Below are 27,630 nucleotides of genomic sequence, written 5' to 3' on the forward strand. Positions count from 1 at the left end.
GATGCATTTGTGGAGCTGTACGACAGACAGAGGGACTCCGTCTTCAGTTGCTCCTGGCCCTCCATCAAGACAGTTTTCGGCTTGGCTGCGCTCGGAGCGGCCAGCCTCACCATCGGAGCATACCTTACACAAAAGTGAACACGGCCTCTTTTCAATCAGCTCGACTTTTCATCTCAGCATCTTCCTCCTCTTTTTCCTGGTGCCTCTCCTTCTTTTTTTCCCCCCTCCCTGCACCTTTTTTAAAGATGCCCCTGACCCCTCAGAGACAACCTTCAGACTCTTCTGAATCTCTTCAAAGCCTCTCCCAGAAAAAACTCCCTCTTCCCTGCCTCTTCGTGTCAAAACATTCACAAATCAAAACAACTGAAGAAACCAGAGGCAAAACCCACAGAGCAAAGGATGCATTTTAGATGGAATCGCACTAAGCTGACTACAACAGCGGAGTAACGAGGAGTGCATGTTTTTGCCTTTGCTTTTTTTCTGTTTCTTTTTGCTCGGCCTGCTTCTCTAGGAGTTATAGCATGAACGTTGAGTGTTAGTTTAGACGTCGCATGTGTAGGTCCTCGGTTTGGAGGCCTTCGTGGTGGTAGTGGTGGCGGTAGGATGTAGGGTGGAGGGGGTGCAAGGATGATGGTGACGATGATGCCAGGGAGGGTGAGGCCTCAGCCTCGACCCCTGCTCGTTAGGGTGAAGGACCCCAATTGAACTGTGGACTCCAGTTACCCCCATAAGCCGTCTTTCAAAAGACTTCCTCCAAACAGCAGCTGCTTAGAATGTGTAATGGAAACAGCTCGCTACAACCAGCGCAGTGTGTGTCTACTGCTTTCACCCCTCAGACCGCTCCAGTGAACTCTGAGCACACACTGCTCCATTATGCTCTCCCTGGCCTGTGATGGAGGACAGGCTGCTAGAAGACTGAGCTCTTTTGCAGCGCTTTGAAAGCTCCTGTGTTGGGTTTAAATTTTTGCAGCAAACCGAATCGAATAGTTTGCATGTGGAGTGTTTTAGAAAAAAAATATGCAAAAGAAGCCTGAAAGATGAACGAGAGATGTGCAGCACAGCATAAAAGAAAGAGGCGGAAGTAAAATAAACCCTGTAGTAGGGTTCCTGCTGCATAAGGAGTGTTTTAAGAGTGCATTCCTGACACACTCCTTTTCTAAAATCACTGCCCTACAAATTATAAATAATCACAGCTCGTACTATTAGCACACGACATCGTTTATTTTTTAAATTTGCTTTTACTGTCGAATGGGCTCGCTCAGGTTTCAGACCTCGCCCCGGCCGAGGTCTCACAGTGGCTCGGTATTGCCACAGAATGAACTCTGAACCGAAGACAGTCTCTCGCAAATGACTGAGGAGATGCCAGCAGCAAAACCAGGGGGTCCCATGTGTGAAACCTGAGATGTCCCCTCTCTCCAGCCTGCAAATGCATCCCAAATCATTGATTGGTTCCTTTCAGCCTGTTTTTGTAATCGATGTTTGTCTTGTGTTACAGTCCGACTGAAAATTTGGAAGCACTCAAGGCCTCCAAAATACTGCGTTGTACAGCAAGTCACTTGTGGAAAACCTTTTCTTTTTTTTTTCTTTAAATTTCTCTATCACTAAAACTCTTCAGCTTCTTTGTCATTGCATGGATGAAAGACACGATGCATATCTGCTACACGTAACCATATTTATAACAGAACAGGCAAGAAATAACAATAAAGAGGTAGCATTTTTCTATTTATTCAGAGGTACCAGATCACAGATTTTTAACAGTTTCTTCTAAGGAATCACACTGTAACAATGTTATTTCCTGGCTGCTATTATAACAAGAAAAAAAAAAAAGACATGTTTTAAAAAGTGATTTTTTTTCCCCCCTGTTTTGTATTATCATCGGCTTAAGGCTGCTATACTGTTGATTTTACTCACAGCTTAAACTGCCACAATTTTTCAGTATAGTATGCTAGAGAGCTGGAAACCAAAGTTAACTTGTATTAATCTTTAATTTCAAAAGGAAAAAAAAATGAAGAAAAAAATACATAATAGCGAAAAGGAGAAAACACTTTGCTTCAGTTCACTGAGAGTCTGTCCAGTGAGGTTTTGTGATCTCTCTGTGGAGGGTTTGTCTTGTGTTACTGTACTATATTAGCCTAACTTTTGTCAGCCTTGTGCTCCAATGATAACTCAGTGCTTATCTGTAAAAAATGTTGACCTACCAGACCTAAACCTTGTCTCAGCTCTCACGTTAAAACCACCCAGTTTTCATTACAACAGCTCACAATGTGATTTGTGATGTGTGTATGAGCGTGTGTGTATGAGTGTGTGTGTGTGTGTGTGTAAGAAACTGAGGGTGCTATGAGCAGGAATAGGAAGACTTTAACAGCAATATACTGTAATTTTTATACTCTGTGCATATATGAATGTAGCACTATGGTTTCCGTGCTGTTTTATGTCTATAATCGCAAAACTGTAGCACTTAAAAGAAAAAGAAAAAAAAAGAAAAGTGAATTGTGTTTCTGTTGTTTACTGCTATATCCACGATAAGCTAGTGGGATCATATTGTTCCTAATAAACCAGATTTTTCTCCAGCAGATGCAGAAGTCAGAGTTGATGCTGCTTTGGTGTCTTATTGATTCCTGTCTTGGTGTCGGAGCCAGTCAGCAAACAGAATAAGAGAGATGTTTTAGGTGAAGAGCAGCCGCCCCGGCTGTGCTCTTTTGATTATCTGTTATCCATCACGGCTCGGCTCAGCTCTGCTCTGCATAAAGCCTGGCTGTGTCAACGTGACAGTCTCCTTGTGAAGGACTGTGCAGAAGAAGCAGCAGCCGCACCCCATCAGACATCAAAGCTGTCCCCAAACACTGCAGTTGTCAGCCTCCCTCCTCTGCTCCATACGCCGCTAAACACGAGTGCAAAAACCCCAAATGCCCTGCGGCCAGGTTTTTGTACACCCCCTGCCTCTGTTCTGATCACACTTGTCTTCAAAGGCTACGGCGCCCGGGCTGTTCGGTGGAATTTGTGAAAAGCATTATGCAGTAAAACTAATGTTGAAAGAGTTGAGTGGGCGCGAGAAAATGAGGGGCGAGGAGCAAAAGAGAGCGGTGATGGTGGTGTGTACATATATATCCCTGAGGAAAGCAACAGCGGAGGGAAGTTCATTTGGGTTGGATGCCCCCACCCGCCCCATCATCCCCCGAACCCCCCTCCTCACAAACCCCCACAATCCCTCCTCTCTCTTTCCCACTCGCCATGCATATAAAATGCATGACATGCTCTGAAGAGGAATTTTAAATCAAGTCCTAGACTTTCAAAAGAGAGTCCAGTGTGGGTGTGGATGGTGAATATATGTGTGTGTGTGTGTGTGTGAGAGAGAGTGTAAAGAAGGGGAGAAAGATGGGCAGTGAGAAGAGGAGGGGGAGGATGGTGAAGCCCTTGTGCCTCTTCTGCTTTAGGGCTACAAGGTGTAAAGGAGGCTTTCCCAGAGCTGGATATCACAGGGGAGATTGGGAGATCAAAGCAGATTGTCTGGATTAAGTCTGGTCCAGCTTTACCCTTCATTTGGAAGTCCATCAGATCCACACATGATACCTTTGCCTCATTTAGAAGCAACCATTAAAAACTTCCTGCTGAAATCAAGCCACTTCCTCAAAAGAGGTAAAATAAATAAATAAATATATAAAAATAGACAGTGTGGAAATCATTAATCTGTTATTGGAATGTAAATATTGAATGAGGCAGAGGAGGTCCTGTTCATACCAGGATGGGATCAACTGTGGAAATACGGCGTGAAGCCTCGTGCTGCCAGAGGTTTGTACTACAGTGTCACCTTGTGGCTGCAGCACATATGTTCAACTAGCTTCCAACACAGGCAACGGTGGGTTTGTGACATGCGTATCTGCTGACAGTTTCTTCATCTACAAGAAAAATGGCAGCTGATTTTACCAAGTGGGTCACATATACAGGGAGGACCACCACCTGCTGGGGTGTTAAAATTGTGTTTTAAAACAAGTCATCCTTTTCCGGCCACACTCTGGCACATATGGCTGCCTATCCCTGCTCTAAAATATCCTCAGGGCAGCGTGCCACAAAGAGAAAAGGCCCCAGTGCTGGAACCTCAACAGCTTCCAGCACTGGGGAAGTTCAGCTGTCTGTGGTCAGTGAAACATTTGCTGAAGGAGAGGAAAAAATAATCTGAGAGACAGGAATCTAAATCTCATTTAAGGAGGAAACAAGACACTCAAAGTTTCTGGTATTATTAACTACTTATTTCTTTACAGTGTACAAGTAAGTAAACGCTACACACAGTAGAGTACCTCAATGCATTTATTCATGTAGATGTGATCAAAAAGCCTGAAGTTCAAACCGAGCATCAGAAAGGAAGAAAGATGATTTAAGCGACTTTGAGCTTGGCATCTTTGTTGGGAGCCAGTTGGGCTGGCTTTCAGAAACCGCTGATCTTCTAGGATTTTCCCCCAACACAATCATCTTTAGGTTTCACAGAGAATGCAGTCATAATATCAATATTGACCAAAGTCTCACAGGAATGTTTTTCAGCACTGTGTCGAATCTTTGCCATAAAGAACTAAAGCAGTTCTAAGGGCAAAAAAAGGGGGTCCAAGCAATCCAAGGTGGCCGGCGAGTGCATCGTCCTCATGTGTAGCACACCAACTTTGAATGCTGCACTTCAGGGTTTAGGTTCACTGGAGGGGTGTGGGTGTTAAATTGGGACACTATTGCAACAGTGTTTTTGAGAGCTAACATTGGTCTATTGTGAAATGTGTGAGAGGTCAGGTGATCATGTGTTTGCATAGTGCCAAAGGCTTGTGTCCGAATCTGAGCGCACACATTTTCTCAGGAGCAAGTTTTACTGCTAATCTAAATATATTTAAATACACAAATAATAATCTTTTTAAATCAGAATGCAAGGACTCAAACTATTTAAGCATTTTTACACCATTTTATTACTTTTGTCCAACTTATTTTTCACACTGAACTGTATTTCTTCAGTTCCTATAAAAACATTTAAAATCGTGTTTTATTGGTGCATTTTTAACATTTTACCATTTGTTGCTGCTGAAAGTTTATATTTATTTACTTAACGCTGTCTCATTTTGATGTTAGCATTTTTAAGCTTACATTTTTTGCATTATTAAATTTTCTAGAGGAAGCACTAGAAATGTGCACATGAAAAATGCTATAAAAATACAGCTGAGTTGAGCTTCAATATCGACCGCTCCAGGATCAATACGTCTTGGGAGAATTCACGTCGTGGAGCATCTAGCCTCTCCATAAGTAAGTTTGATCTTATTTTTTCACCCCTAACACGTATGAAAACCCCCGCCCCCCCTCAAAAAAAGAAAAACATGGCTTACAGTACATTCAGTGTCTCTTTATTTTTCTGCAGCCAGAAAAATAGAAAAAGTAAAAGAAAACAAAAAAAACAACATTCATACTGCTGAAGTGTAGTTTCTCATGCTTGCACATTTACAGTACATGTTGATCCGTTACAAAGTTTCTCTGACCTACACATATTGCCACAATGTATTTACAAAAATAACATTAAACCTGCAGTCTCTCTTCAAACACGTCAGTGTTCATAAAAATAAAGCTTTCTGTGACACATTTCCCCAAAACGATCCTATTTACACTCGAAGATGGAGATGAGTCCTGTCGAGCTACAGCTGAGATAACCAGACTGATTTGAAGATTCAAAACTACTGAAAATAAATGGGAAGGGGGGGGGGGGGGGGGGGGCTTTTCAAATATTTAAAAAGGCTTTTTCCTGAACCAGGTGTTACCATTATAAAAATCCATACTTAACTCTTATTGATCACTCGTGACTTAAAGCACTCCTGGCTGACAGAAGCGTGCATCTTCGTGCATGATTTAGGATTTTCTTTCAAGAATAAGATTTAACAGAACTTCTTGACGCTTCTGGCACAGTTTTAAATTTATGCCGCCCCCAAACCAACCAAGTTAATGCACACCTTTGAAGAAGCAGGTACAATTTGCACTCTACTTCAATATTACACATTCATACTCATCATTGCACCCATTTTACAACATACATTTCTGTGGAGAGAAGAAAATAAAGGCACAAATAAATATTGGGCATTGAGTAGGTCTGTATTGGCACTGGCAATTAATGGCGTCAAGTGGCCACATTGCAGGTGACGTGTGGTTTTGCTACCAGTTAACGCTCGGCTTCCTACATGACTTAAACTTGTGATGACAGCAGCATGATTGTAACTACACAACCCGAAACACTGAATCCCAAACCCACCAGAACCCGTGTTGACGTTTCCAAACTTTCCCCAGAAAGAGACCGTAATGGAGTTTATCTGTGTTAACAGGAATCAGCCACAACATAAGAACCACCGTCCCAATACTGTTGGCAGGTCTCCGTCACACCACCAAACCTGCTGTAGTGTATTGAGAATGGAGACAGCACCCTTGGGTGTCCTGTTCTATCTGGCATCATACAATGAGGGCAAACCCCTGGTGGATCAGGTCATACCTGTGCTCCCCAGGGATGACTTATTAGATTGGGATCTGGGAAGTTTAGAAGCAGTTTACTGAAGTGTTCCTGAGAACTTTTGCCTTGGGGGTCAGAGATGGGCTGGTTTGCAAAACTGTTCAGGTGGTTGGTGGATGGCTATAGCCCCTTTCCACTAATCTGAGGCATCTGTACACAACTCATGAGCATCTTTGGCACTTTTTTTTTTCTAAATTTCCAGCCTGCATTGCATGGTCTCATTAAAGGAAAGGCATGCACCACACATCTCTCATGCATCTCTGAATTGTTCGGTTAATGAGAACGCCCCAAGCAGCAATAACATGCAGAAAACTCAGATTTTTAAAAACGTTCAAACACTTTTTTCTATGACCTATTCTCGTTTCTTCTAATTTAGCGTCTAATCAGTCTTGTTTTAACAGAATCATCAAGCAAGGAATGTTATGTACCTCATAAATGTCGGGACCCAAAACACAATTAGAACACACTGGACTCAATATTTACTCCGCCCATCAGTGGTTTTAATGTTGCAGCTGATCAGTGTCTACACCCTTAACATATGCATATCTGATCAGTGTTAAAAAACAAACAAGAAAACAAAGAAAAAGAAATTCAGGAGAGAAAGAAAAGAAAATCCAATCTTCAGTGCAGAAGTCCACTTCACTCAGCAGTTTAGCTCTTTGGGTTCCAAGCCTTTATTAGTGCATTGGTTTCAGGGGTATCTGGGACCTTCAGCCTGGCTCCACTCAGCCTTACACTCCCTACCTTAATGTTTCAATTTAATTACTCTCACCACATCTCCACTTAAGCTGATACATCCACTTCTTATTCAGTCGCGGTCTCCTCCTTACAGGTATCTGGGGAGCACAAGAAAGAAGGGGGAGAAGGAGGGGGGGGGGGAGCACAAGTTATGAATTAACAGGGAAAGGAAATATAAATATTGCAGTAGAGACAGGAGCAGAGTTTAAACTTTAATTTAATCCTTATATTCTTTTTGATTTTTGGAATTAGGCTCGACACCAATGACTGGAATTTTAACAACCATTTCTGTGTAACTGCAGTTACACACCAAGGTCAATAAAAGCAGGTGTGTGAGCACAAGTCTGCCTGCTGTTACAACATCCCGCCAACTGAACTTCCTGTTTTATCAAAACAACATTTTTTATTCTCCTTAAAACTCTCCACAACTGCCCCGCTAGATTTTCTTTAGACTCAGGAAGAACCCGAAACGGCTTGAGAGAGACGTCAATAAGAGCTGGGTTAAAAAAACAGAATTTATGAGGTGACAAAGGCCTGTGTGCTGCGTTTTCTTTCAAGTACTTTGCACCATCTCATATCTGATGGGGTTATAATCTGAACAAACCACACACAAAAAATAAAATAATAACTGCGCAAGCATGTTAGTTTCTTTCAAGCACATCAATACTAAATGTAGAGCTTGCTGCAGGCCAAACATCAGCAAAGCAGAGCATACATAGTTCATTAAAGTGTCTGGAGGGAGCAAACATTTGGGCCGCAGTGGAAAGCCCTTTGCAAAACTGAAGTACCGCAAGTGTACGATGAATTCCAGTGCGATACTAACGTGGACTCATCCTTGTTAACAGAGGTTCCCTTTATCCTACTTACACATTATTCCTCGTTTCTAAACAAAAGCCACTGTAAACTGAAAACCACCAAGCTCGCATTTACTTTTAATTTTGCTCAAGAACTGGCTGCAAGTTTTTCCGTCTATGCATTCTGTCCAAACACAAAAATCCACACAACACTGCTGCACAATGCTGCAGCCAGCAGGACAAACAGGACACCGGACAGATGGCCACCATGCCTCTTCATAGCCAGCTACAGGTGATAGCCAGCTGCGAGCCAAACAGGCGTATTTCCTACCTGGGGCAGGGTTAGAGGGCAGGTGGGGAGAGAGAGCTCAAGGTCCAGGGCAGAGGGGGAGTTGACGCTAGCAATGCTGAGCATCTATACCTGCAGGACTGAGCACCAGCGCCTGAAGGATGTCTGACAGGGAAACGATGCCCTCGATACTGGAGCGCTCGTCCACCACCACCAATCGATGCACCTGGAACAATAACGCACAGTTACAGGTGAGCTGGAAATCAGCAGTGGGGCTATGCCTGAGGAATTGAATCCACCGTCTCTGTATCTTACTTCAGCTTTGACTATCCTGTCCACAATGGTCTCCATCGTTTCCATTTTATGGCACTTCATAACTCCTTCGAAGTACTGAGAGCGATGTTTCAGAGCCTGGGTCACTGAAATGTCCAGATTGTTGTACGTCTTCTCAGCAGCCAAGTTCTACACACAACAACACAATCAACCAAACAACAGTATGCCCCAAGTATTTGATAAAGCAAAAAATGTGGTATGATTAAACTTACAATCACATCAAACTTGGAGTAAATATCCACAACTTTGCCTGTAAGAGAAGGAACAAAAAATTTAATTAGTATAAAGTTGATTAGGTTGCGTTAATAAAAAAGGTACACGATGCCAGTACTGAAGTTTGTGGTCTCACCGGAGTCATCCACCACAGGCAAAGCAGACACTCGCCGCTCCACAAAGATGTTGAGTGCTTTGATGATGGGTGTGTCTGGGTGGATGAAAGCAATGTCGTGGTATGTTCCGATGCCCAGCTCGCCAAGAGTCTGTTTCATAAAAGCTGGCTTTGGCATCTCACACATCTGAGGCACACAAACACTCGTAGTGAAGAGGCAAGAAGACGCCAAAACAATTCATCCAATTTCTTCCTTTTAAAAAATTGACCACTAGGGGGAGCCAATTAAGTGAAAGTGAGAGAAGACTAGAGAAAGCACCTTGAAGGTCCCCAGCCTGCATAATCTTAATCAGTTTGTGCCCTTTATTGCTCTTTCTATATGTTATGTTCTGATTTTTTCATGCTTAAAACAAATTTAAAAAAAAAAGAAAAAAAAAAAGGTTTGTTTCTTATTGAATCATGTATGTAGTTTAAAAGCCCATCTACAGTTCATAATACGCATTTGTACCTATATAAATTTAAAAAAAAAATCAATAAACCACGTTGAGCTTATGCATGCTAATGCAAGCTGATGGGTTGGACTCACAAAGAGCTGGAGGAACTTGAGGATCCTCTTGTGTGTGAGAATATAAAGTGCATTCCCTGTAACGGGGTCGATGACAGGCAGCCGGTGAATTTTGTTTTTGATGAGAGTGTAGACGGCGTCAAATAGGCTGCAAGCACAGCAGATGTTAGTTGCAAAAAAAAAAAAAAAAAAAAAAATCCTCACTCACAAATATACGTAACGACACATTACATATTTTATTTCTTCTGAAAACATACCTTGCATCTGGTGATATGTTCACCAGAGGTTTGAATGTTGCTTGAAGGTAAACCTCTGCAAGGCAGGAAACAAAACAATGGTGGCTTACAATCACTTCTACACAGACAAAATATGCATCCATATATTTAAAAGAAAAAAAACAAACAAAAACAACAACCAACAAACAAGAATTTAATTATTTGCTCAGTGTTTTCCATACAGTCAAATGAAAAAACACTTTTCACAGGATTTTATGCAATACACCCCATAATTCACCAGCTTGTGGAACCGCCTTTAGCCTTAACAACTTGAAGTAATTATTTTCTCTATGGCTTTATCAGTCTCTCACATTGTTGGGGAGGAATTTTGGAGCACTTTCTTTTTATAACGTCGGTTTGAGTTAATTGACGTTTGTGGGTACTTTAACGTCCTGCCACAGCACTTCAATAAGGATGAGGGCTGGACTTTGAATCATTGCAACACCTTTATTCTTGCGCTTTTTCAGACATTCTGTTGCAGATTTGCGGCTGTGTTTGGGAACACTTCCTGTTGCATGACCCAGCTTTAGCTGTTGGACCGCTGGCCTTCATGCGTGACTTCTGGCAACCCTTCCAAACAAGTAATAAATGTTCAGTCATTTTCTAATTGTACTGTGATGAACTTTAACATTTAACATGCTACTCGAGGCTCGTAGAGTTTTCAAAAACCCGAGTCTGAGAGTCTGAGCGCAGTTTCTCTGAGCACTGTGCAGTCTGACCTTGGGGACATTTTGCCGATTGGCCATTGTAGCACTGTTTTAACACACACCTGAATGCTCCAGACCAGTAAAAGCAAATCTGCTTTTACAGAGGTGATCAAAATTACTGATCATCAATTAAAAAAAAAAAAAAAAAAAAAATTTCATTATCAGCACCCAGCTGCTACTCTTAATTCCTATGTACACAGTAAGGGTGTACTTAGTTTTTCCACATGACTGCACAGAGTCCTGTGAAAACCTTTGCATTCACATGACTGTATGTTATTCTTTCTAGTGGAAAGTTTGACATCATTTGTCTTATCCAGTGAGTATCATTTGGTCTAACGGGGTTTCATTTTTCCAAAACAATGGCATTATTATTTTGGCACTCATTCACATTCGTTCATTTTTATTATCAGCGTGTCATTAGATACAAACAAGTACAAATAGTTTTTGGTCGGGTGGAATTTTCTCATGTATCACACTGACTTTTCTTTTTTAATCTTTTCTACACTCCCAAACAGACAAACAGCATTCCTTCAGCCTCAGTCCAAGTCAGGTATTTATTAATTTTTTCTTTTAATGATCTTTTCCTTTTTTGGTAAAAATGAAAGAAACCCGTACAATATCCATGCACCACAGGAGAACAAGCACTTACCTCTCCACGTCTCGAGCTTATGTTCCTCTAGTTCATAAATTTGCACCTGAAAGAGAACCAAAAGAAAACTGTACGTCTTGGTGGAACGAGGGGTAAATCTCACACGCCTTAGCTGTGACCTGCACCTACCATCGGTGACTTATAGTATCTGTGTAGTATGATGATGAAATCTGTGATTGTCAGCATTCCTGCAATGAAAACAGGCATTAAAAATCACATTGAAATAATGAATAACAACACAGAGCCAAGCCTGCGTGCAGCTGGGTAGAGACAGTGCTTATAAGGGCGTGGTCTAAACAGCACACCACAGCTTTATTCTCACACTGACTCTGCATTCATTATTCATCACAAGTCGTTTCAATAAAGCACAGCAAATCCAATTCACCTCTGGTCTGCCTTTTGACACCACTGTAGTGACAGAAGTTTACAGAGATGTTTTTCTCATTTTCTTTTTCTCATCTAAATTCTTAATACAGGATTTTTTCTGCATTTTATAGCTTATTATACAACTCTATTACAAGAACTTAAACTCTTGAACTTATACTCACACAGTAAAAAGTGTAAAAGTCAAGTACAGACCACAATTGACTGCATCTTTGATGGAGAAGCTTTTTAAATGTCGAAAAAACCCCAAATAAAAATAGCAGTTCCTTCAATAAACTGTATTTTATTTAGTGAACAATAAGAATGGCCTATTTGTCAAGTTTCTTACCCACAAAGCTTTGCTTCTCTGTGTCCCATAGTGGAGCAGCCCGCACACCGTTGGCTACCAAGGCAAAAAAGGCTTTCTTAACCTGCCAAAGAAACGTTGAATTGATTGCAGGTGGTGACTGTTCTGTTTATTATTCTGTGAACTCTTAGGAGTTAATGCCTATCATAAACTGATACACCTTTACCGTCTATTTTATTAGTTACACCTTCATAGTACTGGGTTGGATCTGCTGGAAACATTGCTCAGTAATTTTGTCAGCTGCACATCTACGATGTAAATCCCCTGTTCCACCACATCTCAAAGGTGCTCGGCTGTACTGAAATATGGTGACTGTAGAGGCTACTTGAGTGCAGTGAACGTGTTTCTTGAACAGTCAAGTTCAAGATACAAGTTTTGAGATAATTTGAGTTTTGTGACATGATGCTGGAAGCAGGTAATAGAAGATGGTACACTGTGGTCATAAAGATGACCATAAAGATGGACATGGTCAGCAATAATAATCAGGTACTCTGTGTTGTTTAAGCACTCAATTGTTACTGAGGGGCTTAAAGTGTGCCAAGAAAATGTCTCCAGACCATTACACCACAGCAGCCTGAACTTCATCTTGTTTACGCCACACTTTGATACTAGAATTGTAATTTTGCAGCAGAAAATAAGGCTCATCAGACCAGACAACATTTTTCCCATCATCTACAGTCCAGTTTTGGTGATCCTACAAATTTTAGCCTCTGTTCTTATCCAACAGGCACCTGGTGTGGCATTCTGCTTCAAGGTTCAACCTGTGGTGCTCAGAGATGCTTTTCTTACATTTTACGTAGCGAGTGGTTATTTGTGTTACTTTTGCTTCTCTATCAGCTTAAAGCAGTCTGCCCATTTTCCTCTGACCTGACATGAATAAGTCATTTTGACCCAGAGAACTGCTTCTCTTAACCCATTGCCTTAGTGCATTTAGTAGTTAAAGAACTACGCATCAAAGACTTTCGAGGATTAGTGTTTAACAGCTTTATGACAGTTTGATCAGCCACTTCACAGAAACTGCTGAGAGGTAAAATACTTCAGCTTAGTTTATTGAACATTAACTTAGCCTGAGTGCCTGCTTCTGTTTTTAAAACAAAAAAACAAAAACAAAACAACAACAACAAGTCATAACAGCTTTGTCTGCAGTCAAAAGGACAGAGTATATTATTGTGCTTACTTGGAGTGCTGTGTCAAACACAACCAACTTGGAGCTTGTGGGGACGATGTCATAGCACTTGTGGGATTTCATAAAGCGCATGTAAATATCACTCTCGGGTTCAGCAGCTGCGAAACAAAACAAAAAATAAATAAATAAAACCAGTGTGAAAACACTTCCAGACCAGTGGCATTCTATCAAAAAAGCAAAGCAAGCTGTGCTTGTTCAGTAAAATCTAAAAATTGGCATCATTTAAAACATAGTAAAGTGAAAGCAATCTCTCCTTTCATCTCAAAACAGCATTCTGCCATAAAGCTGCTCACGTGCCAGTTTACATCCATCCTTGACATTAGCGCCATCTTTTGGCCACAATTGTCTCTGGAAACAGGCTAAACTCCGCTTACATCTGGTTTCACTGAAAACCGTTGCGTCTAGATTTCATAGTTATTTCATGTCCTGTTAAAAATGGACTGAGCGTGTCAAGCTCGGAGACCAACAGCTTCTTCCAGTTGTCTGCACTTGCACATTGTGGATAAACCTCAGGCAAGCTGGCTCTGCTTGCTCTGCATAGGGTGCTGTATTTTGTGTAGAAACAGAGCTAGCAACCCCAAGTAAACGGGTTCTCTGATTCATCAGCGTAATACAAGTTTTCTCTTACTAACCAACAGGGTCAACATGTGTAATCTAGAGGAGGTCAAAGTGTTATGTAAAATAGTCTTTAATAACTCATTTAGCACCTTATGAAAGAAAGTTCTGATCATGGAGACCAAACGTCAGCTCTTACAATGTCTCGTTTTACAAAGCAAAGAGAATTGGTGCAGATACCACCACCACCTTCAGTATAATATCAGTTGGTGGGGGTGGGTGGGGACTAAATAAAGTTTAACCAGATATTTTGCTAAGACACCACCTTCATTTTTTTTTTTATAAACAGTTTTAGTCACCTTGTAGATAAGACAGTGCTCAAGCCTTGTAATTCAGCTAAAGCTTTTTATTTATTTTTTTAAAATATATTTAATGTACTCTGCAACAGACTGCTGACCTGTTCAGAGTGCATCCTTTATTTTGTCCTACGTCACTTGAGCCTTCAGACTCTGAACTCAATATCAAGAACCATTTATTTCAAGATTTGTGGTCCTACAGTACAGCTACATTACAAACATGTGATTCTACAGACTATAAGTTACTTTGTGTTCAAATTAATCTACAGTATTTAAAATATCCATATAACACTCACGGGGAACTTTTTCTGGAGAACAATTTTTTTTATTTTTAATCACAATTTGCCAGTAATATGATTTTATTTGTAATGAGGTGCTTTCATTGGGTTTTAGAGCTAACGGTTTTAAAACCTCCTCCAGCAGTGTCAGCTAATAGTAAATATTTAGAAGATAACTACAGAAGTAATATTTTAATTTCTGTACACCGCGGTTTGAGAGGAAGGCGGAAATCTCACAGGGAGTATAAAACGAGAGCTTGGAAACAACACCACACACACTAACCATTACGGGACTGAACCACTTACAGCCACTTTAGTGCTCCATCTTAGAGATAATTACACTTTAAACATAGAAGTACACAAACAGTGGGAAAACATGGACAGGAAAGTACTGCAGGAGATAACATCCTTGCAACATGTTGCCGTGACAGAAAATTCACAGATAGGTTCAAGTAAAAGCCCATAAGTGATTTAATGCATCGTGTAAAACCATGGAAATTATTTCAGTTGCTTAAGGTCAATTTAAATGTCTTTATTTTATTTTAAGTTGGTTTGGGAGCTTTCATTACCATTTTGATAAATATTTGTTTTATATTTCAAGGAGATGACATAGTTAGCACACCAATTAAAACCCTCCCCTACATGCTGTGAAGACTGTGTGTGTGTGTGTGTGTAACCTTTGATTACCCCAATACATTTGCACACAGTAGTCTGTATTGGTTATAATACGGCCTCTTGGGCAAGTGTATGCGCATTGATTCGTCAACCCTGCCGCAACATTCAGCATTTAAAACAGTGACGACAAGGAGACGGGGGGCAAATAACAGGCGCGCGCAAACACACGCACGTTTTGAGAGCACACCGGTAGAAAGCAGTCTGTGGGGGCAATCAACAGGGTGATACTGACACAATTCGGATGAATAGCTGGCCCTCTGTGAACAGGTCTACACACGCGCCGCACACAGCGCACTGCGAACAGGGGAGCAGGTTTTTAACCTGGCACATTCACCTGAATCTGGCAACACGTCTTGATCACCTTCACCCTCATTATACCGAGCCAGGCCAGGTGAAGATTATGCGCACACGCGCAAAAACACACACACACAGGAAAAGGTGAGCACTGGATCAGCAAATATTGCAATTGGTTACTTACCATCATCGTCTAGATCAAGTTTCTCCAGCATGCCTTCGAATAAACTGTAGACCTAGGAGAGAGCAAAGGCACAAGTTCGCAGTGAAGAGCGCAGCAAGTCCCCGCAGCACACACACAAAAACTTTGCTGTAAATTGTGAGAGCGCAGCAGCGACGCCGACTTTTTCCCCAGCGGCCCCAGGAGACTGTGATCGCACCGAACGCGGTGCGCAAAACAACCAAAACTACTAAACCGCGACGTGCGACCCTGTCGCTGTACCGATTACGTAATCCTACAACAGGTCCGCTAAATATACGCAGGTAACGCGATAAGAACCCTCGCGCGGAGGAGGTACAACTTTAGCGGCACAATATTAGACTTCTCACACACGCACACACCCCCTTAAAAACTCGCAGTGGAACAGTCCTGATCCATTTGCTGCAGCGGAGGAAACCAACGCTGCTCATACAGCCACTGCACAGACGCGTGAGCAGTAATCCAACTGCAACGAATCGGCCCAATTCATTGTTAAAGCCTCAATCTGCTAAACTCACCACAATAACAGTCGCTGGCACGAAGGGGGGGGGGGGGGTGAGTCGGCGGGGGTACAGATAGAAAGCAGGAAGCACCGTGCGCTCAGGACACACCCCTCCGTGCAGCGCAACCTGGGTGCTTCGCCATATAAGGAAATCCCTTGTGTTGCTTAGCAGCAAGAAGCTGGGGATTCCTTTGTCACATCCACAGAGATAATTTCTTCAGACATAACGAGACACATGGCTGAACTAAAGCAACTCTTTGGGGTCCTTGTAGTAGGAGCCCGAGAATATGGCATGCAGATTGTGCTGACTCCCTCTCCCTCACATCACAGTGCAGTAGCCAGCCGAAAATATGCTGTGTCATGCTGAGATATTTGCATACTCAAAGTGCGCTTGTTGATACCCGATTTCCCCTGGCTCCTAATTTGCAAGCACATATTCACAAGAAGCCACTGCAGCACAGCAGGAGAGCATCCGCATGCCTACTCGTGGATGTTCAACAGCCCCCACCCCCTTCCCCCCTGGTGTTGTCCTGCAACGGTGACACAGCGCTTCTCTTGTCCAAAAAAAAAAACAAAAAAAAAAAAAACTACCCCTGCACTTTCATAAATCTCTGGTTGCGGCATCGCAGTAGGCACCGCTTTTGTGTTAAAGGAGAACTACGGGGAAGCAGACAAGCGCGGATCTATGAATTTAATCACTTCTGGCCAAAAGGTAAACTGCAACAACTTCAGTTTATTTTCCAAGTGTCCCTTAAGGTATGACAGAGGAAGCGCAGAGGAGCTGACCCGCAACGGCTCATCGCCCTCCAACCACAATCGTGTGTCCCTGGGTGTTAATATCAACCGTATACAACACTGGTGATGAAATATTGATTTACCATCGTTGGCTAGAATCCACAATCACTCAAAGTAGACGGGTCTTCAGATAATTATTCATTAAAGCAGCACAGTGAGCGATGGAGTAATTCCTCTCTAGCTCAAAGAAATCTGGTATAAAATCCAGACACAGGCTGTCAGAATCCAAATAAACCTTCAGTGAAAAGTCTTGTGACAAAGACTGAACTTGTTCTCAGCTGTTTTTCCGGTTACAGTCAATTATGCAGCGGCTTAGCTGACACTGAAAGCTGTTTGAGTTATGGCTTAAATGTCAAGACAATGTTTACACCCTCTCCTCTGCAGCTAGAGCAGCTCAGAGCTTATGGTACAAACAAAGTCCTGCTGACGCAAGAGCAAGGCTTGAGGAAAAGCGAACCTGAATTAAAAGGATTTGCATCTCTGCCTTCTGTACACCAATTTGCAGATAAACTCATGACTCTGAGTAAACAAAGCACGTGACTCATAGATGGGAGACATGCAAGCCACTGTTATTCAGGCACAAAGGGAAAAAAATAGTTATCAGCTTCCCATGGAGTCTTTTTTTGTTGCCAACACTGAACCGGTGCAAAAAATAGTTTACCTGTAAGGAAGGAGGATATGGCTCAGTAGCCTTGTTGTTGACCTAAACACACATATTTCATGCAGTTAAATCCTGATCCCTGAGACAGTTCAGTCAATGCCTGTGAACTTGTAGCGCTCTCTCCACAAACTTCCACCTTGCATAGTTATAGCATCATTGATGTGTATCTGGAGTTTTGAGATGCTGTACATGAAGTCTGGCTTATGTTTTGTTTATTTTGGTGCAGGAACGTGCAGCAAACCATCTGAAGGACTCACTCTAACTTCCACTCTTTTAAGAGTTAAAGCTCACAGGCATTGGCTGAATTGCCCTGGGTCAAAGATAAATTCTTAAAATAGATTTTTTATCTTTTTTGACTCACTTGTTGTGAGGTAGAATAAGGTGGCACGGGGCTCGATGAAGGGATTGGGGGTTTAGCAGAAGGAAGGCTGAGGCGCTGTCCTGTGTCCGGAGGTGTGGAAAGGGAACGAGAGCGAGAGCTTTGCTCCGGGCGTTCAGGGCTGGGGCCGCTCTGCTGGGCCTCCTGGGTGAACACTGGTTGGCTGGATGCCTGGGTTGGGGTGTGGGGTGGTGTAGAGAGTCCAGAGGCTGGAGAGAGATACAGAGTCCAAAATAGATATCTCAGCTTATCTCTTGTTTCTCTGGATGTCAATCCATACCGCACTTTCAGCAACACCGAGATGCAGCGCTGATTGACGTCTATGATAAGCATTGCTGGTGGAGAAGGAGGCGCTACAGTGGTGGCTGCTGCAGATGCTGTCAACGCTGTCATAGGCAATAAACGGAGGAGCAAAAGCGATCTGAACTAGGAGATTTCCATGAGAAATAACACAGATACTGAGATAAAGCTTTAGTGGCCCTGTTTTTTACACAGGGATACACAGCACTAGAAAATCAACATTTCAAAGACAGCTGTAAAATGGACTTTAGTCATGAAATTAGCAACATATTCAAGCTTTAATAGACAAGTGGGAGCATGTTGAAGATTAAAGAAAAGTATGACACTGATTCAACTGCAAATCTTCAAGTTTATGCCTGAAAAGCAGCAATGACATCAAATAAAGAGTTACTGAACTAGAAAAGCTTAAAAGAGTTTCTGCACCCGCTGGGTGGCATGGTGGAGCAGTAGTCTCCATGTTCTCCCTGTGCATACACATCCTCCAAATAATCAAGTTTCTTCCCACAGGCCAAAGACTCTATATAGGCCATGGATGCAAGGAAGCTGAAGCGCTGAAAGTATGAATATATGGTTTAATATGACTGGTAGCCTAAAGCACTTTGAGTGGTCACTAAGACTAGAAAAGCACAATTTAAATACCAGTTGATCTAATGTGGGTCACAGTGGGAAAAAAAAGAAAACACTATTCATCATTGTAAATATTATAACCATAAAACATTTAAATGGTATGGTGAGCACTGTTGCCTCATAATAGGAAGGTCCTGGGTTCAAATCCATCATCTATGTGGAGTTTGTACATTCTTTGTCTTCACCCACAGTCCAAAGATATGCACTTAGTGGGGTTTGGTTAATTGGTGATTCTAAGTTGTCCGTGTGTGTACAACCTGTCCAGGGTGTACCCGACCTCTGATTGCTGAGATAGGCTGCATATCCCCTCCCAAGTCCCTGAATTAGAAGAAAATGGATGGTACTGAATTATCCATTTACAAACAAACAAAAGACCACGGTGGTGTTTGTCGGTTTCACTTCTTCCGTCGTGTTAGACGTCCTCTCGGGACTGTGTGGGATGTAATTACAGTCTAGCTGAAGTCTAATTAGCAAGAAGTGGAAACACCTGTGCGGGTGCATAAAGTCTTTTGTTTTTGTTAGTCCATCTGAAACTCAGCCTGGTTAGTGTCTTGGTATTTGGTGTTAACATTTTTCCCGTCCTCACTTTAAGTCAGACACAGTCCAGGTCTGCTGTGCTGAGAGGGAATCAGGCTGAATCCTGAGTCCAAAAGCTGAGCTCCTGTTACTCATCTTTGGATTGGAAACTCATTAACGCTGAATTTGATGCATGTCGTTATAATTAAATGTGAATGTCTGAAACTAATCATATTAAAACACAAGCAGAAGTAGAATAAAAATGGATTTGAAAGCTATTTAATGCTATTTTAATACGATTTTTGTTCACGTACACTGAAAATGTAATTTTCTTTACTCCTATGTTTACGCCACACTTTAAATATAAATGATACTGACTCATAAGTCATAAACTTTGATGAGGTATATTCAAGTTCATTAATTAAGTGGCTGTGTCTCTATAACCACCGACTCAAAACTGTAATTAAACCTGTGACATGTTCTTCAACATGACTGCAGAGACCTGACAGCTGCTGACATCTGCATCTACTAATGGAAAAAAAAAATCCTTTGAAGGCAGCACCCAGCTCGACTTAGCTGAGCAGATCTACACTCACCAGCCACTTCATTAGGCACACTTGTTCAGCTGCTCGTTAATGCAAATATCTGATCAGTCAATCACACAGCGGCAACTCTGTCCATTTAGGCACGTAGACATGGCCAAGCAGACCTGCTAAAGTTCAAACCAAGCATCAGAATGGGGAAGAAAAGTGATTTAAGTTACTTTTAACGTGGCGTGGTTGCTGCTGGTATGAGTATTTAAGAAAGTGCTGATCTACTGGGATTTTCCCACACATCCATCTCCAGAGTTTACAACGAATGGCCAGAAAAATGGAAAACAGCAGTTCTATGGTCATCCCTTTACAGCTATAGTGTACCCATCTTCTGAAGACTGCTTCTATCAGGATAACGCACCATGTCACAAAGCTCAGATCATCTTAAACTGTTTTCTTGAACATGACAATGAGTTCACTGTACTCAAACGGCTTCCACAGTCACCAGATCTCAATCTGATAAAGCACCTTCGGGATGCGGTGGAATGACAGGACCAACTCGGTGGCGCTATCACGTTAATATGAACCAAAATATTTTCTTGGATTAGTTTTGAAGACAAAAAAAGAGGGCCAGCTTAGTATTTGCGTGATGTACCTAATAAAGTGTCAGGAGTGTAACTGGAGAAAAGATGGTCCTTCTTTTGTTCTTTGTGTCCCTCAAGCATAACCACGCCGATTACAACATAAGCAGCCACATTAAACATAACTCCACTGTGCGAGTCAGCTGTCCGTGACGCAGCTCCTCCCGGTAAAGTGTCAGATTGTAGGTGTGTGTCACATGACAGCCACCACACACGCTTTTCACATCAGGCGCCCACGATCTTACGCAGGGTGACATGCGACACTCACGCTGCACTGGCCTCATCCCAGTGACATATTTCTGAGGCCAGACAATGAGTGACATGGATGATGTGGAGCAAACGGTTCAGATTACAAGGCCTACAGCACGGGACGTCCAGAACGGTTATTACTGACAGTCGGTTTCAGGCAAGCATCAGGCTCGACTTAGTCAGTATTTATATTTATATATTCCTTGGAAATAAAGCATGACCACTGTAAACTTAGTAAGCTGTATTCCCAAATGAGTCAGCTTTAAAGTCTGTGCATTGGCGTCGGTGCGGGTTTGTTACTTTACCTGTTAAAAAAACAAAACAAAAAAACCTTATACGCCTCTGTCAATAATTACATGCCTCATAATCAAAAACTAATAGTGGTAATGATTAACTCAAGTTATAAGATATCTTTTCTTAAAGGAGGCTCAGTGTTTCAAGCAAACATTTTTGCTCGGCCTGTCCAAGCGCACTCCACACTATCTCTTGACATTTAGTTGGCGTGGCCTCTCTGGTGTGCCCTGCTTCCGCTGTGTAGCCTTCTTATTTTAGCCACGCTGTTGTGGCACATTCCACAGGAGCAGATAACAGCGGGGTTGGGAGCCTTCTCTTTAGCCCTGTTAATAAGGGGCAGCTAGCCCAAACCCAGGAAACAGGAAATGGATGCCTTGCTGCAAGCAGTCCATCGAACAGGTTTTTTTTTTTTATTACATCTAAAAGTGAAAATCTATGTGTGCAGGGAGATAAAAGCAGCAGTAATTTATCATCTCTCTTTAACCTGATAATGAAAGTGCCAATTCCTTATCACAGTAACACACTAATTTGTTGATTAGTGTATTTTCAAGCACAAATACCAAACAGGATTTCATTCCAGCATCTGAATTATGCGAATATGCTCTTTGTTTGTTTTATATCATAATAAATTTAACAGTTTTGGGTTTGCAAGTCAGATGAAAAAGAGAAATGCAAAGCCATATTCTTGTGATTTATAAAATCCCGATGACATTTTTCACTATTTTCTGATTTTTAACCTCTTGTCATTCTACATTCTGTCAACTCTGAGTTATCAGACTAACTGATAGAGAGTTCAGTTCTTGAAGAACAGTTTTATTCCAAAAAAAACAACATGGCACTGCAGCCTTTAGACAAGTAAAAGTATATGGTGTAGCTTGTACAGATGGTAGGGATTTGCAGTCATGACACCAATCACCCATGAGGGTTTAAATTAATTTTCTAGGAACAAGAAGAATTTGACAATTGGGGTCTTCGATAGGTTAGCAAAATCTCAAGTGTACTACTGACAGTAGAAACTCGTGTCCACAGCATTACCGAGTAGCAAACTGGTATCTAATTGGCTCTGACAAGAATTTTCACACGCAGGTGTCTGCCTCCTTAAGGGTGCGGCGACTAATATAAGCGACATGGTTTACGCAGTGTAGATGCTCGGAGTCAAAGGACCTATGGATCAGGCTGAGGCCCACAGTGCCCACAGTGAACTTCATACAGCCACATATGGACATGCGTCATTACGACAGAGGACTCTGCTCCTCTCGTCTACTCAGCCGAGGTCAAACTGGCTCTAAATCAGGAGCTGTGAAGTTTGCGATAAAGCGCCACTTGAACACCACAAAAATGACCCTCAGTGCTTTACTAACACGAACTAAACACATCACAAAAACTGCATTACATCTCCAATGGTAATCTGGTATTTTCGTTTGGCATCTCTATTACTTCTCGTTTTCCACGGCTTGCGTTCAATCGTGAAAACCTGAATGATGTACATAAATGTAAATGATTCACCCACATGTAAGGAGATGTGTTAAACGATTCAGCTCGGTGTGTTCTGATTATCTCTGCTTAAGCTTTAAGCTGAAATGCTTCCTGACGATTTTAATGAAACACTCCAAATGGAGCAGCTACTCTGAACTCCCTTTGGATATGGGACAGAAATAAAGGCAATGAAGCGATGCTACATCAGACTGAGTGCCTATAAATTGCTTCGTTATGACATAACGACAGGATCACAATAAAATAAATACATATAACGTTTGCATTTTCATCTTAAAGTGGACTTCCTTATTATTTAAAGTTTTTTCTCCTCTTTAATCTGTACACAAAAGACCCACCGACCTGCTGATGTAATCTTCTGTTTTGCAGTGTAGCCAATGAGAACCAAGCTGGTTTAAAGGGAAGATGAATAGAGGTAGTGAATGAAACCGAGAGACTTCACATTGCTAGCTAAAGGGAAATAAGACACATTTTAAACACTAAGTTTTGCAGACATACTTTAGTAGAGTTCATGGAACTGGACATGAGTATAATGGGTCTCCTTTAAGACATGAAACAACTAAAACACACACCTTAATTGCTAAATTAGCAAAGGCAGACAGTGTGAAACAACTACAATGCAGTACGTGCATGTATATGAATTTAGCCAAGCGATCACTAAGTGCTGACTCCACGTCAGACCCTCCTGCATAACTTTAGCACCACTGACCTGTGTCCAGTTATTTAGCACGAATGCATGGTATGCTTTTGTGAAACTAGAGATCAGCCATGAAACCAGCCACTAAGAGAAGCTCTAATGGCCACATGAAATGACACTTAATAACCACACATACATATATAGACTAAGAAAAAAGAAAGCTGCTCTTATTTAATATAATTTGCTATGACGAGAATAACCTGAACGGTCAATGTTAAGTATATTTATTGAGACATTTATTCATGCATTTAAAGTTGTAAGTTGATAGCATGGAAAAAATCCATGAAAAAGGAATTTATACAACATTTTAGGGCAAAGCTACCCAGGAGCCAATATTCTGAGGTAATGAGCACAGCTCTGTTTGTGCAGCACTGATTTACCGTTTTAGCCTGACAATGAGGTTAAACTACTACTTTCACATCACATCACCCTGCTGATAGCCATATTTCTACACAGGAGCGCTCTTTACTGCAGTATCTCATTTATGAGGTTATGGGTTTGGGTTTTGGGCTGTTGGCCTACAAAAGTCCTGATGGTTCTTTTTCACTATTTTCTGACTTTAAATTACTAAATAATAAGCAAATTAAATGTTAGAGGAAATTGTTTTGAATGTCTTTCTACACATTACCAGACAGGTAGGACGCCTCGGACTGATGCCTCCCGCCTAGCCCATCTTGCTCCTTCCGTTTCTTGCTTCTCCTCAGGCTGCCAAACCTCTTCATGGAACACAGTGGGTGGTGGGCTCTAAGCTAAATTTGACCATGACCATCCGCATCACAAAAAGAGCCCTATAAACTGCCCCAGGTAAGAGTCACTCCATTTGCTAGATAAACAAAATCGTACAGGTTAAAAAAAAAAAAAAAAAAATCCAGCCGCCTGTGTTTGAAGGTGTCTTTTATGGAGGAGTTGGTCCTCTGGAAGCTGGATGCCTTCAGTGAGAGGGTAAAAAATATAACTATGTGAGAAAAACAAACCTCAGCTGTTCTGTCAAGTTCCACATTGCATTTGCTTTTTTGGAGGTACCTCTCTAGTTCTGAACAGAAACAGACAATCACAGCGAGTGCTGAGTACAAGCTACTCTACAAACCCCAGAGCCAGCAGCAAGCAGGTCTAACACTCGATAGAAGAGAGTAGAAAAGCTGTGAATTCCATCGAGCCTCAGCAAAGAAATGTTCCCATTTGCGAGTGATGCAAATTGCAAGTGTGGCCAGACTTCAGCGCATTTCCCCCTGCTCTCAGGAGTGTCAGTGCTGTGAGTTGTCAGGTGCAGCTGTGGGTGATGTTACTTTAATATAGCACTGGTGTCAGCAGCCTGTAAAAGGAGGCCAGTCTGGAAAGGAAACCCCACCGATTGGCTCGGGCTGCGCATCTCCCCGCCTCCTGTCTGCCAGTGCCCTCCCTCTGCTCGCAGAGTAAATTCAGCACAGGAACATCTGTTTCACTCCGTCTTAACACAATGTAACAGAGAGTGGGGATAACGCAACCTCAAGGTTCCCTTGCATAAACGTCTCCTTCATTTAAAATTCTTTTAAATCTGCAGTTCGACATCACCAAAGAGCTGGAGGATACGCACCACTGGCATTTGTGGAGGCAGTTGTAATTTTCGGGTGCCTGACATTTAAGATTGCTGAGGCCTGCCCCCATCAGATGACAGCAGGGGGACATCCCATGTTCTGTCAGCTGATCAGAAAGCTTCCATTCAATACCCTCTCCTACCCTTAACAGATGGCCGCCTCTTTGCTGCCCACATTAGCTGAAGCATGCCCAGCACAGATCTCAATTAACATGTTATGCAAGTGTTCCAATCTGCTCAGTGGGTCAATGGCTGATATGAATTTCAGATATCAGTGATTATCATCTAACAGCCACTGAATAAAGCCACTAAAGCTGTCATTCCACTGAGAAACCGAGAGAAAATCACTCATTTCAAGCCAGTTTGAAGCGAGTTAAGTGTGAAAGCCATAAGGCACTTAAAGTCCTTTGATCTCATCTGTGACTTTATAAAGTCATTGTGCCCTTGTAAGGCCTGCATTTTATGAATTTAGAAAGTCCCTACTTCCTTTATTTACCGACAACAAGCAGCCCACAGTAGCAACAGAGAGAGTGAGAGGGGTGGAAAAAAAAAACCTCTGCATGGCTGTGTGAGGAGCTCCTGAGAGTCTGGTCACTTCCAGATAAGGCTATGAAAGCGCTACACTTGCCTTGAGCAGCGAGAGACTGACAATGTCCAGGCGACGTGAAAACACATATTTAGACCAGCGGGGAAAGAGGAAGCATTCTACTCATATTTGCAGTAGGTGCACCTAAACATGAAAACCTGCATCCTGATGAATGATATATGTAAATGATCGAGACCACACAAACGTCTGCAAAAATACTCGTTTTCTTGCAAATATGTTAATAAAAGAGGTGACCACAAAGGTTCATTAGAACTAGTTTGAAAGTCAAATCAAGACAAACTAGGCCTTCAGTGCACCCTTGTGGAAAAACTGGGGTTACTACAAAAACATCTGACTCCAAAATAAAAGTGAACAGATCAAGTGCCCACTCAGTGACTTTATATTTAGTTATAAATACTCTGTCGCTATTAGTCACCAATAATCTAAAGCCACATCATCAGTGAACAGAAAGCGTGCTTTGCCTCAGACCACATCTTACACTACTAATCACCAGCAACTGGGATGGGATGGGAGAGATGGAGCAGCTGGGGTGTGTTTTGGTCCCCGTTACTATCCATAACAATCTCCAGAGGAAACGGAGCACACTGGCTTTTACGGTCTGGGCTCTAACAGAGCTATTCCAGCAGCTCTGCCAAACTGACCCTTTGCAAGGAAACAGAGAAGAATGGGTACTTGCACAAGCCAAAAAATCAATGACTCATCCTTTTAGCTGTTTGATGCTTGCTTCCAGCAGGGCTGTTTCCATGTAGACCGGGCAGGGTGGTTTTTTTTTTTTTTTTTAAATTTATGTAATGACCAACTACCAAAAAAAATGGAGACACGAGAGCTGAAGACGTGCCAGTTAAATCTGGTCTTTATAAAATGAGACCTTGTTCTGCCCAGTCTCATTTCTACTAATTTGTGCATACCAGTATTACCATTATGCAGCTCGTGAGTTTTTTAATGCGCGTACTGTGGCTGGACTCCAAACTCAAAGGATGCCGAGCTTGAAAACGAGTTTGAATAACAAACTGCCTGCATGGCTTAATGCTGGTGGGGGGGAGGGGAGATGATAACTTAATTCTGATAATAAACAAAGCCAACCATTTCCTTTTCCTAGAGAAAGTTGTTAACATCTGAGAGGAGATTATGAAGAATGTCTGTCTGCGCTCAAGCGACGGCCATCTGTCTGACAAGACTCGTGACCTTGTTGGCTGCAGAGCGGCACAAAACAAAGAAGTTACTTTTTCTCTTTCTACTCAGAGAAAACCAAAAACTCCACTTCCTTATTGCTACAAAATATGGAAGCTGATAAAAGGAGATACAAGGAGAGGTAGTGGGAGTGGTTCAGTGAATGAGTGTCTAATTTATACAGGTGTTTTTTAAAATTTCTTGTTATTTTGGTTTATTTCTTATTTATCTATAGGAGAGAGACTAGATCTGCAATTGTGAGAATCAAAAGGAGTGCACCTTTTTGTGTGCCGTTCTCTGGTGTGACAAAATAAATATTGTTCTCTGCACCTCACCTGATTGAACTTTGTCCTGAGGTGAACCGACATTGTCAGATTTTATAGGAGTTCTGTGACAAACAGTCAGATATCTGAACTGATGAACTGAAAATGCAGACGCCTTGGTTCCTGCATGGGGGTTTTACCTCATGTACGTACAGCAGGAAAACCAAATAATCTTTGAAATGACAGTTTCATCTATTGTGTCTTACTTCCTTTACAAGCATCTTCCTCTTAGAACTCTGCTTTAAAAGAAGACTTCAAATATTTGCACAAGTTTCTTGCATGCATTCTTAAAACTATTAAAACAAAGATTCAAACAATGGATTCATGAACACTGCAGTGCAACAAGGAGGTTGCAGGCAGTGCCGTGTTTGCATTTCTACTTACCTCGCCTGGTTCTGGAAAAGAGTTTGATGCTCGAAGAGGGAGAACCGGACGACCGGAAGATACCGCTGAAGCTCAGTCGACGAGGGGACTTAGGGGAGTTCTGATGGGAGGGATAAGGGAAGATGCTTTTGGGGGAACCTGAATTTGGCTTTGATTGAACTGGAGCAGACTGGGGACACGGAGGCAGTGTGGTGACATCCGGGCTCTTGGCAGAACCTCCTTTGATGGGGCTGGCTGAACGAATGAGTCGCTCTCCCTGAGAGATAATAAGAAAGCAGATTTATTTATTTATGCACATTTGCAATTGCACGGTTTACGTTTAAGCGTGTAGCCACTGTTATGAGAGACAGCAAGTGCAGTGCAAAGCAAGGGGCTGTACTGAAAAAAGCAAATGTAGTGAAGAGATTTATTGTGAAA

General features: G+C 42.0%; 2 protein-coding genes across 5 annotated transcripts in view; one reads left to right on the forward strand and one right to left on the reverse strand.

Annotated features, from left to right (window-relative positions):
- Nucleotides 1-7,107, forward strand: part of bcl2b (BCL2 apoptosis regulator b) — a 30,653-nt gene extending 23,546 nt beyond the window's left edge. Inside the window, exon 2 of the mRNA XM_085139161.1 lies at nucleotides 1-7,107. Within this exon, the coding sequence (XP_084995287.1) occupies nucleotides 1-138 (138 nt within the window). The 3' untranslated portion in view covers nucleotides 139-7,107.
- The window catches only part of LOC146497731 (5'-AMP-activated protein kinase subunit gamma-1-like), a 23,833-nt gene continuing 3,198 nt past the window's right edge, over nucleotides 6,996-27,630 (reverse strand). For 2 of the 4 annotated variants that reach the window (XM_085139153.1, XM_085139154.1), the window contains 14 exons: nucleotides 27,214-27,469; nucleotides 17,788-18,014; nucleotides 15,454-15,505; nucleotides 13,103-13,209; nucleotides 11,908-11,989; nucleotides 11,325-11,383; nucleotides 11,196-11,241; nucleotides 9,822-9,876; nucleotides 9,586-9,712; nucleotides 9,021-9,186; nucleotides 8,884-8,921; nucleotides 8,654-8,800; nucleotides 8,471-8,564; nucleotides 6,996-7,353 (listed from right to left, as the gene is read on the reverse strand). In XM_085139153.1, the coding sequence (XP_084995279.1) occupies nucleotides 7,322-7,353; nucleotides 8,471-8,564; nucleotides 8,654-8,800; nucleotides 8,884-8,921; nucleotides 9,021-9,186; nucleotides 9,586-9,712; nucleotides 9,822-9,876; nucleotides 11,196-11,241; nucleotides 11,325-11,383; nucleotides 11,908-11,989; nucleotides 13,103-13,209; nucleotides 15,454-15,505; nucleotides 17,788-18,014; nucleotides 27,214-27,469 (1,488 nt within the window). In that variant the 3' untranslated portion in view covers nucleotides 6,996-7,321. Of the gene's footprint in view, nucleotides 7,354-8,380; nucleotides 8,565-8,653; nucleotides 8,801-8,883; nucleotides 8,922-9,020; nucleotides 9,187-9,585; nucleotides 9,713-9,821; nucleotides 9,877-11,195; nucleotides 11,242-11,324; nucleotides 11,384-11,907; nucleotides 11,990-13,102; nucleotides 13,210-15,453; nucleotides 15,506-17,787; nucleotides 18,015-23,784; nucleotides 27,164-27,213; nucleotides 27,470-27,630 lie in introns of those variants that run through there. The other 2 variants (XR_014870468.1, XM_085139155.1) reach the window with 2 other exon arrangements.

The sequence above is a fragment of the Neolamprologus multifasciatus genome, chromosome 18 (genome assembly GCF_963576455.1).
Source record: "Neolamprologus multifasciatus chromosome 18, fNeoMul1.2, whole genome shotgun sequence".
Lineage (NCBI taxonomy): Eukaryota > Metazoa > Chordata > Actinopteri > Cichliformes > Cichlidae > Neolamprologus > Neolamprologus multifasciatus.